At 37.5% G+C, this 19,246-nt stretch overlaps 1 protein-coding gene across 7 annotated transcripts in view; it reads left to right on the top strand.

Moving 5' to 3' along the window:
- The window catches only part of Plcb1 (phospholipase C beta 1), a 794,669-nt gene that overhangs the window by 689,656 nt on the left and 85,767 nt on the right, over positions 1-19,246 (top strand). For all 7 annotated transcript variants that reach the window (XM_004840810.3, XM_004840812.4, XM_004840809.3 and 4 more), the window contains 4 exons: positions 14,603-14,679; positions 14,794-14,883; positions 15,438-15,495; positions 16,448-16,534. In XM_004840810.3, coding sequence (XP_004840867.1) covers positions 14,603-14,679; positions 14,794-14,883; positions 15,438-15,495; positions 16,448-16,534 — 312 coding nt within the window. The remainder of the gene's footprint in view (positions 1-14,602; positions 14,680-14,793; positions 14,884-15,437; positions 15,496-16,447; positions 16,535-19,246) is intronic.

Raw genomic sequence — 19,246 nt, 5'->3', positions numbered from 1 at the left:
ATTGTCTCCTTGTTTTGTTTTGTTTCATTTTGTTTTTTTAATCCAGAGAGTTGATGCTGTAATGGTTCATTTGTTATTTTTAGAATGCTCATATAATCATTCATTTATGCACATACTAGTGAAGGGATTCAGTGTGGCCCAGATTTAATTGTGGTTTCTCATCTCAGGAGTTTCTAGTAATTAAAAGCTCAGGATAAGAAGACAGATATACTTATTAATACTATGCCCATTTTATTAGTTCAGGGTTTTTTTTTTTGCATAATAAACAACCCCAAATTTACTGGCTTAAAAGAACAGCTGTTTACTTAGCTCCTGATTCCTTGAGTCAGCAATTTGGCCATGACACATCTGGATGGTTCTTCTGGGCTTGCTTGGGCTCAGGCAGCCCCATATCTGTGTTTCTGGTGCCCTTTGCCAAAGGGCTCTAGTTCTGGATGTTTGCTGGCTATTGGCATGGTCATTGAAGATGACTGATCCGCTGTCTCACTATACTGCAGGTTAGCTGCCTGGGCTTGTTCAAAGAGGAGTTGGAAAGGATTCCAACTGAGAACAAGTGGAAATGTGTAGCATCTCTGGAGTGGTTTTGTAACTTCTTAGTTTGTCAACATAAGTCACAAAACTTTCCCAGAGTCACAAGGCTAAGGAAATGGACTCGTCTTCGGCAAGGCAAAATGCAGAGTGAAGATACAAGGAGCAGTTGGAGAATTAGAGCTATTGTTGCAAAATGTCTGCACACATCCTTCACAGTTTAGATATGAGATCCAATAAAATAATCCATGGAATTTTAACCAAATATCTAAAATATAGTCATCATATATTTATCACAGGAAAACTTGCACAGGATTTACAGTGAGGAGACATAACTTCTACTTTCATTTATGTAACTTTATCTAAATTATTTCACATTTTTAAGTCCCTATATTATTTCTAAGTCAAAAATTTTGCACAAGGATGCTTATAAAGTCTCCTTCTGAATTTAATGCTAGCTTCCCTTAAATTGTAAGATGTATAGATGATCCAGCTCGCTGAGATATTAAAACAAACAATTAGGGATTTTAGTTTGAAGTGATAGACTTTTCAATTTCAGAGCATTTTGTTTTTCTTTATCTTCTGTGCATAATAATTATTATCTTAATATATTTTTAATGATGCTAATTGTTGACTATATAGGAAGGATTAAGGAAAAAAAAGTTAGTAAAGAGAACCTAACCCAAAGGCAAAGCAAAGAATTACCTTTTTTGTGTCAAAGAAACTTAGGGTAAAGAAGGCAATCTGCTTTAAGGAAAATTCCAAAATAGAATCTGCAAGTCCAATCATTTTGTTTGTGCCCTCTGGAATAACAAGCCACACTGCATTACATCTAGCAAGTGAGGGATGGTGAAATGAGGTATTTTGCAGTAAGAAAAAAAAGGTGGTTGACATGGTATTTTTCTTCCTGGGCAGCCTTTTGAGCCTACCTTCCAAATAGACTGTTGAAAGCCCATGATTTATTGTCCCAATTTACTTACAAATAACAAGACACATCTGGTCTTCTTCAGTTAGAGACCTTTGGCTAATTATTTAAAAATCTCCAATTGAACATTATTGTCACCTTCCTACATCTGAGTGATAAATATTTACCTAAGTTACGCCAAATTAATTGGCCTTGTCATCTCTTAGAATTATGAATGCTTATCCTAAAATTTCAGTGGTTTGAGTATTTTGAATTTTTCTTTAATAATTGTATCACTTGTGATTCTACAGCTATTCTTCAATAACTTAAAATTCTATAATAAATTAGCATTTATAATTTCAATGGGATACTTCTTTGAATAGTAAATTTTTATTTTAAAGGTAAATATGAATTTTTTTCTTATTTATTTTAGATATGGTGTCACTATTTTGATCAGGCTGATCAAGTGATCCTCCTGGCTTAGCCTTTCTAGAGGTTGGGACTACATACCTGAGCCATTGTGCCTAGTTATATAGGAATCATTTTATGTGAAACTTCTTATATCATAAAAGTGAATATTTCATGGCTATACATGTCTGATTTTTATTATTTTCAAAGTATTTTATACCATTTTTGAATTCTAAAAACTACATGCATAACCATTATTTTATTATTTATCAGGAAACTTAGAGATGACTTAGTCCCTATATTTTTCTGGTGAGGAAACTAAAGCCCAGAGAATTGAGATGCACAACCCACTCAGACACTCACAAAACACAAACCTACAGCTCCTGTTACACCACTTCTTATTTTTTAAAAAAATTTAAATATTTTGAGTTAATGACTTTTAAAGAATATAAAAATATCATTCGATGAAATGTGCTATGATGACCTGTTTATATCTCCCAGAAAACTGAAAGTGGGCATGTAGCTTGGCATAATTTAAAATAAAAAATAATGTAAAATGTGATGGGTTCATTGGATGAAATTGTTTACATTGAATAAGATTCTTAAATTTTCACTTTCATTTCTTTCTTTTTTTTCTTTTTTCACTTTCATTTCTTTTTCTATCTGGTAAGGAGAAAAATTTCTAAGGATGATTTAAATATTGAGGCTCAGGCTGGGATATAGCTCAGTGGCAGAGAACCGGCCTAGCATGAGGTCCTGGGTTCCATCCAGCTCTGGAGACATGGTGGAGGGGAGGGGGGCAGTTAAGTTCTATAAGTAGCTATAAATTCTATTTAGCTATGGGAAGTTGCAAAGTAATAATCTCATAGGTAGGAAAGAATATCTCTGAGAATGTCTGACATGCCTTTTAGTCCCAGACTTTCTTCTTCTGAAAGAGAAGGAGCTAATAGAGGAAATCAGCTCCATGTTGGCTCACAGTTGGGTCAGCGACACTGTGGCATATCATAATTGCACAGGAAATACTCACTGAGTGGATGAATGAGTATTTCTCAATTTGAGTAGGACACACCCTGGTATAGACACCCACCTCATCTTAAAATTGTGAGTCATGAGCTAGGCATGGTAGTTTGGGCCTGAAACTTCAGCACTCAGGGAGGGTGAGGCAGAAAGACCACAATTTCAATTCCAGACTGGGTAACGTAGCAAAACCTTGACTCACAAAATAATGATAAAATAATTAAATAAAACAAAAATTTTAACAAGGGGGGGTGGTGGTGTAGCTCAGCACAAAAGCCCTGAGTTCAGTCCCCCTTAACAGCCCCCCCCCCAAAATTGTCAATAATGTGTTTGACCTGGAGGTCATTACCTAGTTCATATGCCTTGTAAATAAATTCTTTGTAAAAGAAAAACAATTTATGGCGAAAACTGAGAGTGGATGCCTTCACTCACCACAGAAGAGTTGTCTTCTCTAGAATTTAGAAGGGGAAGAAAGATGCCTTAAGTACAAATATTTTGTACTTGGCTTTTCATCCATTTTCCAAAATTTCTGTCTTAGAAGAAAATTCGAATATACCAGTTTCTGTCAACACATTCTTGTCTCCTTTTGATTCAGCATAAGGGAATTACTCTCTTCCATGGAAACCATTTTCTTGCCCAAGGAAGGGACGAGAAAAAAAGTGAAAATAGAAGGAAAAAAAATGGAAAGAAACCTTATTCATAAGGAAGGAAAAGGGCATAAGGGGGTGGGGGGGTGGGATAAAGTAAAATTTATTAGAAAGAAGGAAAAAAGAACTGACATGAAATCATCTTCCTTGGGGCTTTTCTTTTGACTTCTTAAAAGCTATGGAACATTTATCTAGGAAACTTGTCAGCAGTGGTAAATAAGCAAAGTAATTGAGATATGTCTATTCCTTCGGGAGAGCAAAGAAAATTATACCCCAAACTAAAATTAAATATTGTTTATGGAACTTCAGTTTACCATACACCTTCTGGGATTATTTCCTAGAAATCCTAAATTAATCTTAGAGTCTTTTCTATCTATAAGAGTTTACTTTTGGAGGGCTGGGGATTTAGCTCAGTGGTTCCGCTGCCTGCCTTGCAAGCGCAAGGTCTTGAGTTCGATCCCCGGTGGCAAAAAAAAAAAAAAAGAGTTTACTTTTGTTGAGTCTGGCTAGTAACATGATCAAACGGCTTTTCCAGTAAAGCCCGTCTTCTAATAAAAAAACTAAAAGTTACTCCCCTTAGGTTAGTTAATGAAAAGCACTTTAATTACTGTGTGAAAAAATTGCCCTCTGTGTCCTATTTTCACATCTCATGCAATGAAAACATCACACCAAAACTCAGAGGTTCTTTCACCTTATGTGGGATAAGTAGAGACATTTTAATTTCTGGGGGTTTTGGTAGAGTCTCTTGATTGCAAGACAAAAATTTATGTTGGACTAACTTAGGTAAGGAAGACAGATACTAGAAAAATACAGAAGGTGTGATATGTAAGAACATAATGACTGTTCAAACCAGGCGAAAGGGGGGACTAGTGATGGAGTTCAGAAGCCACTCTCCCAAACTTTCTATAGCTCCCAAGTGCATTTATAATTTCTCTCTGCTATAGCTTTTCTCTGCATGTGAGTGATATTCTTTTTCAAAGTAGCAGACAGGCTTTCCCTTGTCAGTAAACACTGGCACCAACCCCTTACAAGTTTTATTTCTTTATTAACATGTAGGAAAAACTGGGGAGAAGCCTTGTTAGGGTCATATTGATGAGCCAAGCTTACAGGCTTAGAGAAATCACCTGTGGCCAGAAGTCAGCATGGGACTGACCCGACTTGGACTGGTACCTCCCATGGAGCTGTTACCTTGGCCAAGGGTTGGAGTTAAAGCTAGAGCAGCTCTCATGGGAGCCACTAAGTGAAGCAGGAAGCAGAAGAAGTTATTCTCAGAGAAGTAGTGTGAGGTAGAGACAACCACAGATGAGCCCCACACCATCTCTTTGTAGGGTAGGAAAGAGATCAATTATTGACACCCATATACAATTTCATTTCCAGTTTGATATGAGTTTGATAGTAGCAGCATATTATTAACAAAGTTACAATATTAATCATTCTGTCCTCTGGAGCTTATGTAGAGAAAGTTTAAATGAAAATAGTAAATGCTCTTTGAGCAGAATTAAACTAAGAGTGATGATCTTTTTTTAAAATCGACAGAAGGGAGACTACTAGAGAGGAGGAAGGGAATGGGGGAAGTAGCAGGGAAGGGGAAGGTGGCTAATGGAGGTAGAGATGATAAATTGTATTATGTGCATGTACAGATATGCCAAATCAAACCCACTACTGTGTGTAACTAATACACACTAATAAAAATAGCAGGCAACAGCTAAGAAAGGGGGGTACTTCACAGGGAAGGGTTGGATGTGAGGCATGTGGGGAACCCAAAGCACTTATCTGCCATATTAAGTACCAAGATGTCCTTTAGAAACATATTCTTTGGGATTCTCGGGAAATGCCATTTTCATTAGTTGTATACAAAAGCCACATTTGGAAAAAAAAAGAGATTTCCTATTAGAACATTTGTTGTTAAAGGAAAAACCCTTAGCTCCTAACATTTTCTAAAAGTATTTCCAATAGTACACACCATGGCTTGGATATCAAGTTGGTGTCAGTATAGTTTTGAAAGTGAAAAGATTTCCTTCACAATCATTTTGCAAGTGCCTATTTTATGGAGGTCCTAGGCATGAAAAAATAGTGACATCCTTTGTGGGAGTGAATAAAGTATTCACATACAAAAGGTAAATATCTGCAAATGGTATCTTATAGCAAAACCCAATTAAAGGACCAAGACCTAGAATTATATGAGTGGCCAGAGGGGAGAATCACCAAAGGCTGGTTTGGAAGGGAGGACTGGTCCTCACTTCCGTGTCAGGAGCAGAGAGCCACAGTCCAAGGTAGCTTCCTGCAGTCTCAGGGATGATCCACATCTGTGCCGCATCCTACTCTCAAGGGAAGATCATGAAGAGTGGAGAATGACATGAGAAAAAGTGTAAGTGCAGGTGTGTGCCTAGATGGGTCCTGATAGCAAAATACTGCCTACCTTATTGGGATGTGTTGAGTGCTGACACAGGAAAGAAAAATCAAGCTGAAGGATAGCCTGTTTGGGAACAGAGAGACAGTTAAGTTCTTGGGACCTGTAGAAAGGAAGAATATCTGAGACAGAGTGGAAGGTCCAAGGAGAGACTGAGAACAAAGGCAGTTCTTCCCCAGTCCAGACAGGAGTAAGTAAGAATCTGCACCATAGCCTGGTTACCACAAAACCATAGGATACATGGTGACAGGAGAAACTAACAGTTAACAATCTCCATGGCTTGTTAGACTTGGAAAGTACCTAAGAGGGAGTCAGAGGTCACATATACTATAAACTGATTGGTGGTACCTAACAAAAGTGGAAAAATACACTGCCTGTTCCGTGAGAGACAAAGCCTACATTGACTGTACGAAGGTAGAGACAGGGATGGTGGCCAGCCATCCTCTTTTAAAGAACTTCAACAGGCAGCTGGAGATGTGGAACTGAACTAGAGCACCTCAGAGAACTGAAGGAGGGGTAACTATAGTGATGCCCATTGACCTTAAAAGTGAAGGGAAGAGTTTGCTTTCACAGTTTTTTGACATCGTATGAAGATGTTAAAGTCATATTCCCAAACTGTGTGCCAAGGCACCCTCAGACACCTCATTGAACCCACAGGTAGATTGTGGTATAGTTTACAACTTTTAAGAAAACAAAATATTTGTTGAATCCTGTGAAGACTGCTGCTATTGTGTTGTTTGGATCTAATTAATAAATTTGCAGGGACTGTAATATTGATTATGCCCAAAGCAGGCCGTAGAGTTAACCCCTCAATTGGCTTGTTTATAGAAGTGAGTCTGGCTGAAGCCTAAATGCCAAGGTCAGAGTAACTCGCACCCAAATTCCATTCCCCCATCTAAAACTTCCCGATTGCAAGGACACTGTTCTAATTACAATCATATATTTTGTCTATTCTGTTCCTGACTCGAGAATGCTTTGCCTTGTCCTTTCTGAGCCTTGTTTACATTAATTTCCATAGAAACCACAAGTCGCCTTTACCCCAATTGATTGCCAATAAAAGTCATTGCCTGGGACTGTCCAGCGCCTTTGTCAGTTGCACTGGCATTGGTCGTCCTGGTACCCCGCTTTCTCTCCTAATTCTGTTTCATAGTGTATTTTTTTCTCAGGCCTGTGTCGCACACTGGGCAGGTGGGGACTAGAGACTTACTGCAGGAGTCTCTTGCATAAAGTTATTCTTTTAATTTATTTAGCCTAAGGGTTCCATGAAAAAATTTACCAAGTTCCTGAGGTTCCTGTGAACCTTGGATATTTAGTAATCCTTGGAATAATAAAACTTATGTCCTGAGAAATGGCCAGTAAACTTAGTAATAAAAAAGACTTCAAATATTAATGCAAAATGGGCTGAATTCCAGTAGTCAGAGCAGAATGGAGATGGTAGATGTGAAGGATGTGGGGTTAGCACTACAGCACAGGAGGAGCCATTTTCCTGCTGTTTTAGAAAAAGAAATGAAGGGAAGGTCAGAGATGGACCAAGACTTCAGGGCTCTGGGATGATAGCAAAGATAGAGATGTATTATTGTGGAGGGAAATTTATCCAGTGCAGGTAGAAATATTGAGAGGAAAAAGTGAAATGTTTGTTTAGGTCCTGCCACAGGTAGAAAGGGACAGCATGGAGAATAAAGACAAGAACTCTAATCTTGGAAACAAAATTAAGGAGCCGAGATTCTGTCTGTTGGGAATTGCGTGAATGTTTCCCTTAAAGCTTTCCCAACCACCCTAGGAAAGAAACATGTTTACATGTTACAGAGATGAAGAAGCTGAATTTAGAGTAATGAAAGGAATGCAGACAAAGGTCTTAAGAGAGAAGTGAGAAGGTGAGATGGTTTGTCCTCAATTGCCTAGATGTTCCTCAATAATTCAAACAACTCTTGTCAAATGGTCATGTGCACATGAATTTCCTGGCAATCTTGTTGAAATGCAGATTCTGACTTGTTTGATCTGGAGTAGGGTCTGAGAATTTGCAGGAATATGCTTTCTGGGGATGCTGAAGCTCCCGTTCCATGGACCACACTCAGATCTTCTAAAACAACACCAGGTCTCAGTAGATGCTTGATCAATAGTTGTTGGGTCGTGGCAGAATTGAATAGTTTTTATAAAGTATGGGTTCAGGGAGCAAAGGAGGAAATGAATTAACTCTAAGAAGGCTAAAGACTAAGTGTAGAGGTCTTAGGTCAGGTAAGAAGACAGGGAATGCAGTAGAAAGGGACCTTTTGGGGGAACCTTGAGGAAACATGGTGTTTCCATTTATGTGTGATCTGAACCAAAATCAAAACAAAAGTCAGAATTGAGGGACAGAAGGGCTGTGAGATTTCAATGTGGTGGTTTGATTGAGTGGATGGCACCATGCTGAGGATAACAGCAGTAGGTGAAGTACAGCAAAAATATTGAACAGATGCTGGTATAATCAAGAAAAGAAGAAAGCATTCTATAGTCAGGTGAATGGTAGAGATGAAAAGATGGCAAGCACAGTGTTGTCAATTAAAGTGAGTTGCTGGAGATTGAACAGTGACCAGTAGATTAAGGGAGAGTCTACTAAGATGCCCTCAATCTAGCAAAATATCCACATCACCTGGGGAGACATTAGGAATGCTGATTCTCAGGTCCTACCAGTAGATATTTGGAGTCCAAAGGCTAAGGAATAGGCCCCGAAATCTGTATTTTAAGAGATTCTCAAGTGACTCTGATATTATAATGAAGATGGGGGTGATCCCTGAATAATCTTTCATTAAGTGCTTGAACTGGAGGGGAGAGGAGAAAGGAAGGCCCCATGGGGAAGTGATGGGGTGATGAGAAGACACGGTCAGCCAGAGCAGAGGGCTCCAGAAGTTTCCCTAGAAATGGCCACAGTCTGCACACCAGATTTATACATCTAGACAGTTTGATAAGTGACACTCTACAAAGCTGTAACATTTCATGATTTCTTTTTCACTGGCAATCTCTTTTGAATGATCAAATAGGCTTTCTGCTGGGTCAAGCCCCAGTTCATATTTGCTACTGTTTGTTATAACCTCTGTTGATTCTCATTTTTCACCCTTCCCCTGCCCTCCCTTCAACCCCTCCATCCCTCCCTATTTACAAGGACTTTGTTTCCATTTTTTCATTTTCTCATATTAATTCCATTCCCTTCTTCCCTTTCCGCTACCCCTCCCATTTCCCCTTCCTCTTTGCCCCTTTTCTTCCTATTTCACATTATCTATTATACATTTTAGTCCTTATTTACACTTTCAGTTTTTCACACTAGAGAAACTATTCGGTATTATACATGTGTGTCCTATTTATTTCACTTAAGAGTATGACTTTGTATCCAGCTACTTTACTGAATTTGGTTATTAAGTGGAGTTCTTTTGGTGGAGTTCTTGGGGTCTTCTATATAGAGTATCATGTCATCTGCAAATAATGACAATTTGACTTCTTCATTTCCTCTCTTTATTCCTTTTATTTCTTTCTCTTGTCTAATTGCCATGGCTAATGTTTCCAAAACTATATTGAACAAGAGTGGCGATAGTGGACATCCTTGTCTTATTCCTGATTTTAGTGTGAAGGATTTCAGGTTTTGACCATTTAGTATGATACTGGCTGTTGGTTTTTCATAGATGGCTTTTGTCAGATTGAGGTGGAGATCATGTATTCTGATTTTCTGTAGGGTTTTTATCATAAATGCATGTTGGATTTTGTCAAATGCTTTTTCTGCATCCATGGAGATAATCATATGTTTTTTGTCCTTTGCTCTATTGAGATAGTGTATTACATTGATTGATTTGTGTATGTTGAACCATCCCTGCATACCTGGGATGAATCCCACTTGATCAGGGTGTATGATCTTCTTGATGATCTTCTTGATGATCTTTTTCATTCTATTTGCCAGTATCTTATTAAGGACTTTTGCATCTATATTCATTAGTGAGATTGGCCTATAGTTCTCTTTTTCAGTTGAGTCTTTCTCTGCTTTGGGGATCAAAGTGATGCTTGCTTCCAGGAATGAATTTGGGAGTATTGCTTCCCTTTCAATTTCATTGAAGAGTTGAAACAGTAGTGGTAGTAGTTCCTCTCTAAATGTCTTGTAGAATTCAGCAGTGAAGCCATCAGGGCCTGGGCTTTTCTTACTTGATAAGTTTTTAATTACATTTTCAATTTCATTGGTTGATATTGGGTTGTTTAGAATTTTTAGGTCTTCTTTGCTCAACTTTGGTAATTCATATATATCTAGGAATCTGTCCATTTCTTCAGTGTTGTCCATCTTATTGGCTTATAGGTTCTGCAAGTAGGTATTGATGATCCTCTGGATTTCTGCTGGGTCTGTTGTAATTTCACCCTTTTCACTCCTAATTGCATGGATTTGGGCCTTTTCTTTCCTTTTTCTGGCAAGGTTGGCTGAAGGTTTGTCAAGTTTTTTGATTCTTTTGAAGAACCAACTCTTGGCTTCATTGATTTTTTTTGTATCGTTCTCTTAGTCTCCATTGCATTGATTTCTCCTCTGATCTTTATAATTTCCTCCCTTGTATGAGCTTTGGGATTGTCCTGCTCTTCTTTTTCTAGAAGCTTGAGGTTCAGCATCAGGTTGTTTAATTGTGCTCATTCTGTTTTCCTAATATGCATATTCACTGCTATGAATTTCCCTTGTAAGACTGCTTTCATTGTGTCCCATAGATTCCGATATGTTGTATTGTCATTGTCATTTAATTGAAGGAACTGTCTGATTTCTTCTTTAATTTCCTCTGTGACCCATTGGTTATTCAGAAGTGTGTTGTTCAATTTCCACATGTTTATGAAATTTTTTGAGTTTCTTTTGCTACGGATCTCCAATTTCATCACACTATGGTCTGATAATATACAGGTGATAACTTCAATTCCTTTGCCCTTACTTATGTTCTATGTGCGAGTATGTGTCTATTTTGGAGAATGACCAGCTGAGAAGAATGTGTATTCTGATTTTGTGAGTTGGAACACTCTGTAAACATCTGTTAAGTTCATTTGTTCAAGAGTTCAATTGAGTTCTCATATTTCATTACTTATTTTTAGTCTAGTTGATCTATCTATTTGTGACAGTGTGGTGTTGAGGTCCCCCACTACAATTGTATTAGTGCATATATGACTTTTCATGTCCGTTAGTATTTCTTTTATATAGTTGGGTGCACTAGTGTTTGGTGCATAGATATTTATGTTTGTCATCTCTTCCTGTTGGATTGTTCCCATTACAAAGATATAGTGTCCTTCTTTGTCTCTATTAATCAGTGTTGGTTTGAAATCCACCTGATCTGCAAAGAGGATAGCTACTCTTGCTTTTTTTCAGGTTCCCATTGCATGGAGTATTGTTTTCCACTATTTAACTTTGAGTCTATGAGTTTCATTTTGAATTAAGTGTGTTTCTTGTATGCAGCATATTGTTGGATTTTGCTTCTTGACTCATTCTGCCAGTCTATTTCTTTTCATTGTTGAATTGAGATCATTAACATTGATGGTTATAACTGATACATATTGACTTATCATTGTCATGACTTTTTCTTGTTGTTGGATTCTCCCCCTTTACATTTAATTTCTTGTCACACCCCATGGGTTCATTCTGCTGTGCTTCCTGGGGTTTTGATCCTCATTATCTGTTCCTAGGGTATTATCTAAAATATTTTGGAGTGCTGGTTTGGAATTCATAAAGTTCCTAAGGTGCTCTTTATCATGAAATTATCCTATTTCTCCATCAATTTTATTTTATTTTATCTTATTTTTTGGTACCAGGGATGGAACTTGGGTCCTCGCGCTTGCGCAGCAGGCTGCGAAACCACTGAGCTAAATCCCCGGCCCTCTCCATCAAATTTGAAAGATTGTTTTGCAGGGTACATCAATCTGGGTTGGAGGCTGTTTTCCTTTAGGGCATGGAATACGTCACTCCAAGCTCCTCTTGCCTTGATGGTTTGTGTTGAGTAGTCTTCTGTGATTCTGATGGGCTTTCTTTTGTATGTGATTTATTTCTTTTCTCTAACTGCTTGTAGAACTTTGTTCTTCTGTTGTGTTTCTGGAATCTTAACAATTACATGCCTATGTGTAGATTTTTTTTTGATCAAGGCTAATTGGAGTCCTGTATGCCACACTTGTCTGTATGTCAAGTTCTTTTCCCCTGCTTGGGAAGTTTTCTGCTATTACTTCTGTGAAGAGTTTTTTTATGTCATCTGCATTCTCTCCTATATCTTCTTTGACTCCAGTCAGTCTTATGTTATTCTTCTTTGCATCATCTAGCAGCTGCTTGATTTCTTGTGATCTCTTAAAATTTTGAAGCAATTTTTCTTTTCTTGGTCACTAAATGCAATCTTATCTTCTATACCTGAAATTCTGTCCTCACATTGGCTCATTCTGCTGTGTAGATTTTCAATGGAGTTTTTGATCTTCTGGAAATCTGTTTTGCATCTGTTTTATGGATTCTATTTGTTTCCTATGGTGGGATTCCATCATGTTCCTCAGCTCCTCCCTAGATTTATTAATCATGTCTTGCACTATGAGCACAATCTCTGCTGTTATCTGAGAAATTATTTCTGATTTCATTTTTTCCAGATCCTCTTTTGTTTCTAGTTCTGGTGGTTGAGTATCAGTGTGTTCCATCTCATTTCCCTTTGGGGTTGCTATATGTGATCTGGAAGTCTGGTTTTGAGACTTATTTATGTGTTTTCTCATTTCCACCCGGTACAGGGGGGCAGTGGCTCAGACGCCCTTTACTCTGGGCTTGGAGTGGTGCAACGGATGGCAGCCCGGAAGTCCCTTCCTCTATGCTGGGGGCAGTGGGATGGCAGCTCAGAAGACCCTTCCTCTGGACTGGGAGCTGTGGGTGGGTGGCTCAGAAGCCCCTTCCTCTGGGCCAAAAGCAGTGGGATGGGCCCCAGTTCATATTTGTTCAGCATGAATCCACTTCACAGATGAATGCATTGGATTTCTTGTTCTTTTTAAATGAATATTGATTCTATACTGTGTGTCCCTAAGAAAATTTCTCCCTTCTTTTATCCTCTTAGATAAGAAGGGTCTTTAACAACAATTTTTAAAAGCATAATGAAAATCTAGCATGGGATAATGGTAAAGGCCATAAGCCATTGAGTATGTTTGTCTGAGTTTAGACCCAGTTCTAAAACTTACCAACTGTGTGGCTGAGAGCCAAGAATTTGATTCTCCTGTGTCAGTGTATTCATCTGCGAAATGAAGATATAGCAACAACTTCATAGCAGTAAATACATGTAAAACTCTTTAAACTGTCCCAGGATAGTTGGTGAAAATTTGCTGGGTTCTGATTATATTTGTCCTTCTCTATCTGTGTGTTCCTCGCCTGCAGAGTCAAGCAACTGTAGATTGAAAATACTTGAAAAAATGTTTCATTAAAACATGTACATAATTTTATCTTGTCATAATTCCCTAAAGTATAATAGCTATTTACATAGCATTTGCATTGTGTTCGGTATTATAGGTAATCTAGAGATGATTTAAACTACCATACAGAAGGATATCTCTAGGTTATATGCAAATACACCATTTTCATAAAAGGGAGTTGAGCATACATGGATTTTGATATCTTCTAGGAGTCTTGGGACCAATCCTCTTTAGATATTGAAGAGACAATAGTATATCATCTTGTCTCTGTTGTAGCTATCGCCTATGTAAGACTTTTCAACTCACCTTGCCTCATGTTTTGGGGAAAGTGAAGTTTCACCTTCAAGAACAGCAGTAGGACCTTTCAAAGGAATTCCACAGAATCTATTTGATGCTCCAATAAGGATGTTTGAGTCCAGTTGCCAGAGCCACTTGAACAACTGCAGAACATTCTACAAATTCTTTAATTCTTAAAGAAAGAGAAGAGATTAGTGGGCAAAATTGCTTTCATGAAACTGGCAAGCATTTATTGGACATCTTCTCATTCTTATGAATTCTATGGAATGTAGAGGATGAGATGACTCATAGCTGCACTCTTGAATTTGGTTTATTAAAAAAATGGATTCAAGACAATGAAATAATTACGTTCCCAGTGATGTGCAGAGTTCAATCATGGACAGAAGAGAGTTTCAATATTTTTTGGTAACAAATGAAAGTCATGTGTCAAAGACACAAACATCGATTCTAAGATGGGTAAATTATGTTATTCTTGAAGCATTGGTACAATAATGATAGCTGGAAACCAAAAATTATAACTCATGGTTGATTATAACCTACATTTGTATCATATTCATTTTGGTTTAAGTGCTGCTACCACTAAGGGATCAATGAAAATCAAGTCAGTGAAAATCAAATTTACTATCAAGAAATAGGTTTTAAAAATTTAGACCCTTTGCCAAATCACATTTCTAACAAGTCACAGAGGTAGAACCCTCCTTCCACATTGTTGGTTGTGTTTGCACTGAGCCAAAAGTAGTAACTGAAACAGCAGTCTAAACGATTCAGTTTCATTAAAAAGAGACAAATTTCCTGATAAAACTCATAGGCCCAGATAATGTGCTTTTAAACCATGTTTTTATTGTCAGTGTTGGATGTGTGGCAGTTTTGCCTATTGTTAAATGTTCATGACAAGTTTTGTCACTGCAGATGTAGATGCTGGGAAGGGTGGGAGGGGGATGCTATGTTTGTGAACATAGAAAATAGCAAACTGGCATTTTCTTTCCCCAGCTTATTCAGAAGTTGATGGATGTCGCTGAAGAGTGTCAGAACAGTCAATTAAAGAAGCTCAAAGAAATCTGTGAGAAGTAAGCCTTCATTCCCATTATAATTGATGGGTGTTCATAAATTTATCAAACACAGATTGCCATTTGATGTGCCTGGTGTTTTTGTTTCCTCTTGTACTTCTGTGTTGTCTTCAGAGAGAAGAAAGAATTAAAGAAGAAAATGGATAAAAAGAGGCAGGAGAAGATAACAGAAGCTAAATCCAAAGACAAAAGCCAGATGGAAGAGTAAGTAGAATATGTTCCCCACCTGGTACCCAGAAAAATTGAAAATTCTGTATCCAAGTAAAACTTTCTTAACCAAAGGTCCCTCTGTGAAGTTTCTCCTTGCAGCTTTTAAGGGATCCCCTTTGCAAGGTTCTTAATATGAACTCTCAAGCAAAGCATAGTTGAAGAAAAGATTGAACCCTCCCTGCCCAGGCTTTCTAGATAAAAAGCAAAGATCTGTCAGAAAATGGCTAAATCCTCACTTCCCAAACTTTCAGGCAAACTTCTTGGCATTTAGAAAATTCAGAGTCTCTGCCTTGGGAGGAAACCAACCTTTGTTCAAGACTGGCAGATTGGACTTTACTTGTAGGAATAATAAAACATTGAGGGGGAATAAGTATGCAACTCAATGGTAGAGCACTTGCCTGGGATGTGGAAGGTTCTGGGTTTGATTCTCAGACACAAACACAGAGAGAGAGACGGCGGGGGCAAACTTTAAAACTAGAGGTCTGAGAGTTTCATGTCTGTTGGTTCTGGATGAGTCCGTTTTATAATTTATGCATCTTTGCTTTCAGGGAGAAGACAGAGATGATTCGGTCATACATCCAGGAAGTGGTGCAGTACATCAAGAGGGTATGTTCACTTCATCACACTCCCCTGTTTGCAAATTATGTGTGAGCATTTGGCCAGCATGCTGTGTTGTGTCTATTTATCACCAGCACCCAGGAGAGCTGCTCTTTGGCACTCAGTAATCAAAGCTTCTGCAAGTTTAATTGCAAAACACTGTATGTATAAAGGGCTGATATAAAATGGACAGGCAAGAATCACTTCCAAAGTTAGGAGCTTAAAGATGTGATATAAAAGGGAGTTTTCCCAAAAGAATCTTCTTTTTCATTAAGTTTATTGGTACATTTTTAGGTGTACAATATGCTGACATTCATCATTGGGAACTTGTACCTGTACATGATGCATCTTGGTTCTTATTTTTTTCCCCATTCCCCTGCCCTCCCTTCAACCCCTCAACCCCCCTATTTACAATGACTTTGTTTCCATTTTTCCTTTTCTCATATTTATTCCTTTTTTCTTCTTTCCTTTCCCCTACCCCTCCCACTTCCCCTACCCCTTGAGACCTTTTCTTCCTATTTCACATTATCAATTATACATTTTGATCCTTATTTACACATTTAGTTTCTCACACCAGAGAAACTATTCGGTATTTACACATGTGTGTCCTACTAATTTCACTTAAGAGTATGGCCTCAATGTGCATCCATTTAGTTATAAATGTCTCTAGTTTCTCATTTTTTATGGCTGAGTAGTACTCCATGTTTTACATCTTCTTTATCCAGTCTCCAGTTGATGGTCAACTGGCCTGTTTCCAAGCTTTAGCTATTACAAACTGTGCCGCTATAAACATGGGTGCACATACTCCCAAAAGAATCTTTAGTTGTCCTTAGTGATAGAAAGGTGGTGACTTTCAGGGCCAGTCCTTTCACTTCATTTCTTTGTGAAAACATGCACAAAAAACTTTTGATTTTCTTTCCTGGAAGTGACCCTTTTATTCTTTCTACTAACTTTCTTATAGTTAGAAGAGGCACAAAGTAAAAGGCAAGAAAAACTTGTGGAGAAACACAAGGAGATTCGCCAGCAGATCCTGGATGAAAAGCCCAAGGTAAACAGCACTGAATGATAGCACACAATCATTTCATTGTTCTTTCTATTCAGTTAGAATAAAACCTTCCTGGTTCATCTAAGTACTTCACATACTTGCTTGGATCAGCTCTCTTCCATGTGATATTCGTGTATCTTTCTTCATGACCATAAAAATCTTTATAACAACATTCCCCAGGCATTTCTCACCAGTTAGTAAGCGTCCTAAATATCCAAGTGAACAGAACCTACTTTCAAGGATTTGGTTTCAGGTGGTCTGAGGTGTGGCTCAGGCACAGGAATTTTTTAAGCCCTCCACTCCCCAAGCTGAATCTATATTTGGAGACTAACCAAGCCTCTTTCTTCAGCTGCAAGTATCCAGTGTAATGTTGCAATGACAGATTTGATCCACCAGAGGCTGCCCTGTACCAAAATCTTCCTGGTTTTTACCCAGTGAGATATTCATTAATAAACAGAACAAAAGCAAATCTTTTATCTCCCATAGTGACAGTTTATTGAAATTCCCCTTTAAAATTATATTATGGCTGGAGGCATGGCTAGCTCTGTGATAAAGTGAGTGCTTAGCATATGCAGGACCCTGACTGGATCCCCAGCAACAATGAAACAAAAGAAAACAAAACAAAACATTACATTACTTTCTTTGCTTGTTAAAATCAATCATCTCATGAATGTTAACTTTCATATTAATTGAATATCTATAAATCAAATACTTTCAGGTTATCCAATAGTGTCTCAGTTTTAGACCATTCCATCCACTTTGATTGATCATTGAATATTTAACTGTGTGTGAAAAAAATTGCTTCTCTGTTTTTCTATCTTTTGATTTACCATTAAATATTTACTCCGAAAAGCACTGCTATTCTACATGAATGATTTTTGGGTCTTCAGAGCTCAAGTGTTAGTTTTATTTGGTTACATATTCCATTCTCCCAAATTACTTCAGATAAATTTCTTGTAGCTAGTCTAAATATATTTTCATAGTGATCTATGCTGCTGTACTTTCATATTTATTATATGAGAAATTCTTATTTTTGAATTTCTAATGCTTTTAGGTTTGGCATTATAGATCATCAAACAAGAGTTAGTAATTACATAGATATGTTGTTATTTCTTATGTTTCTTATGTAAATATACAATTTAGGTATTCTTATCCACCTTGTCATCCTGCTCAAAATCAGCAAGATAAAATTAACATAATTTTAGAAATTTCCATACAATAATCTCCCCTTACACCCAGTTTCCTTCGTTTTAGTTACCACAAATCATGTGTGGTCCAAAAATATTAAATGGAAAATTCCAGAAATAAGCTGAAAAGTCACAAATTTTAAATTTCTATCACCATTCTGCTAAAGAGGCCTTGTCAGGGAATCATCCCTTTGTTCATTGTATCCAAGGTACATATGTTACCCACCTGTTAGTCACTTAATAGCCCTCTGTTGTGAGATCAACAGTCATGGTTTTGTCGTGTTTGTGTAAACCTTTTTAAATTTAATAATGGCTCCAAAGTACAAGAGTAATGATGCAAAGGAGGCACCAAGCCATAAAATGTAGGCAGTCAGATTAAATCTGATATTTCATGGCAAGGCGGAGCAGCAATAGAAAAATAAAGCATACCATATATGGGGATCTGACACTATCTGTGGATTCAGGCATCTAGTGAAGGTCTTGCAATGTGTCCCCCATGGATAAGGAGGAAAACTGTACTTTCCATTCAGGCATTTTTTTAAATGTTTAAATATCTGGAGTAAAAGATCCAAGTTCAACTAAAATTGGATAAATATCTTAATTATCAGTACCAAGTGGATGTATTCAGACACATATTTTTCAGTCCATGGTGTCTGAATTTAAAATTTGTCATTACTTTGTATATTTGCATAATTTGCTTATGGTTGATGTCTTATTGGCCAGTTTCTGTATTTTAAAAAATATCTCTTGGGAAATAATATCTTTACACAATTTTATTTGCTCTATGTGTGTGTGTGTTGTATGTGGATCCCATGATGTCAAATAGATTGTGTTAAAATTATATAACTCAGTATAAATAAATCAACTATTTTTATTTGACTTTCTAGGTCATCATGATTAAAATCAACTTTAGTAGATGTCAAAGCACCTTTAAGTTTCTTAATTAGTTATAACCAAACATTAAAGGAACTAGTAACTTTTGGCCAGTTGATTAGAAAGATTGCAACCAGCTGCAATTTTACAGAAAACCCAATTAAAGTGGCTCGAATCATAACAAACTTACTCATGTTGCTAGAAATCTAGAGGTATCATAGTTTTAAGGTTGATTAATTTAGTGGCTCAACAATCTGGGTGTTCTCAGAATTTTCATTGTCACTGCCTTCCATCCCTGGGCTATAACGTCAGTTGCAAGATGGCTATCAAAGCTCTGTGCATCATAACCTTACATAAAGCCATTTAAAGGCAGGATGGAGAAGGTCTTCACTTTGTTACCCATTTTGAGGTTAAAGAAAGCCTTCTTAAATCGTACCACGGTTTTCCCTTTATTGGCTATAATGGTACCATAGTCTCATGCCTAAACCAATCACAGACACAGGAATGTAAATTTCATGATTGGCTTTGAGTGATTAAGATTCCTTCACAAGAGTGGAAAGAGTCCACCTTCTCAATTCCATGATTACCATATCCCTGAAAAAAATGGATGTTTTATCATTGAACAGGGAGTATATAGCAATTGCGTAGGTAATTA

The sequence above is a fragment of the Heterocephalus glaber genome, unplaced genomic scaffold, assembly GCF_053883595.1.
Source record: "Heterocephalus glaber isolate CG9 unplaced genomic scaffold, H.glaber_assembly_v1.0 deba00001532, whole genome shotgun sequence".
NCBI lineage: Eukaryota > Metazoa > Chordata > Mammalia > Rodentia > Bathyergidae > Heterocephalus > Heterocephalus glaber.
This window is presented reverse-complemented; position numbering and strand designations above follow the sequence as displayed.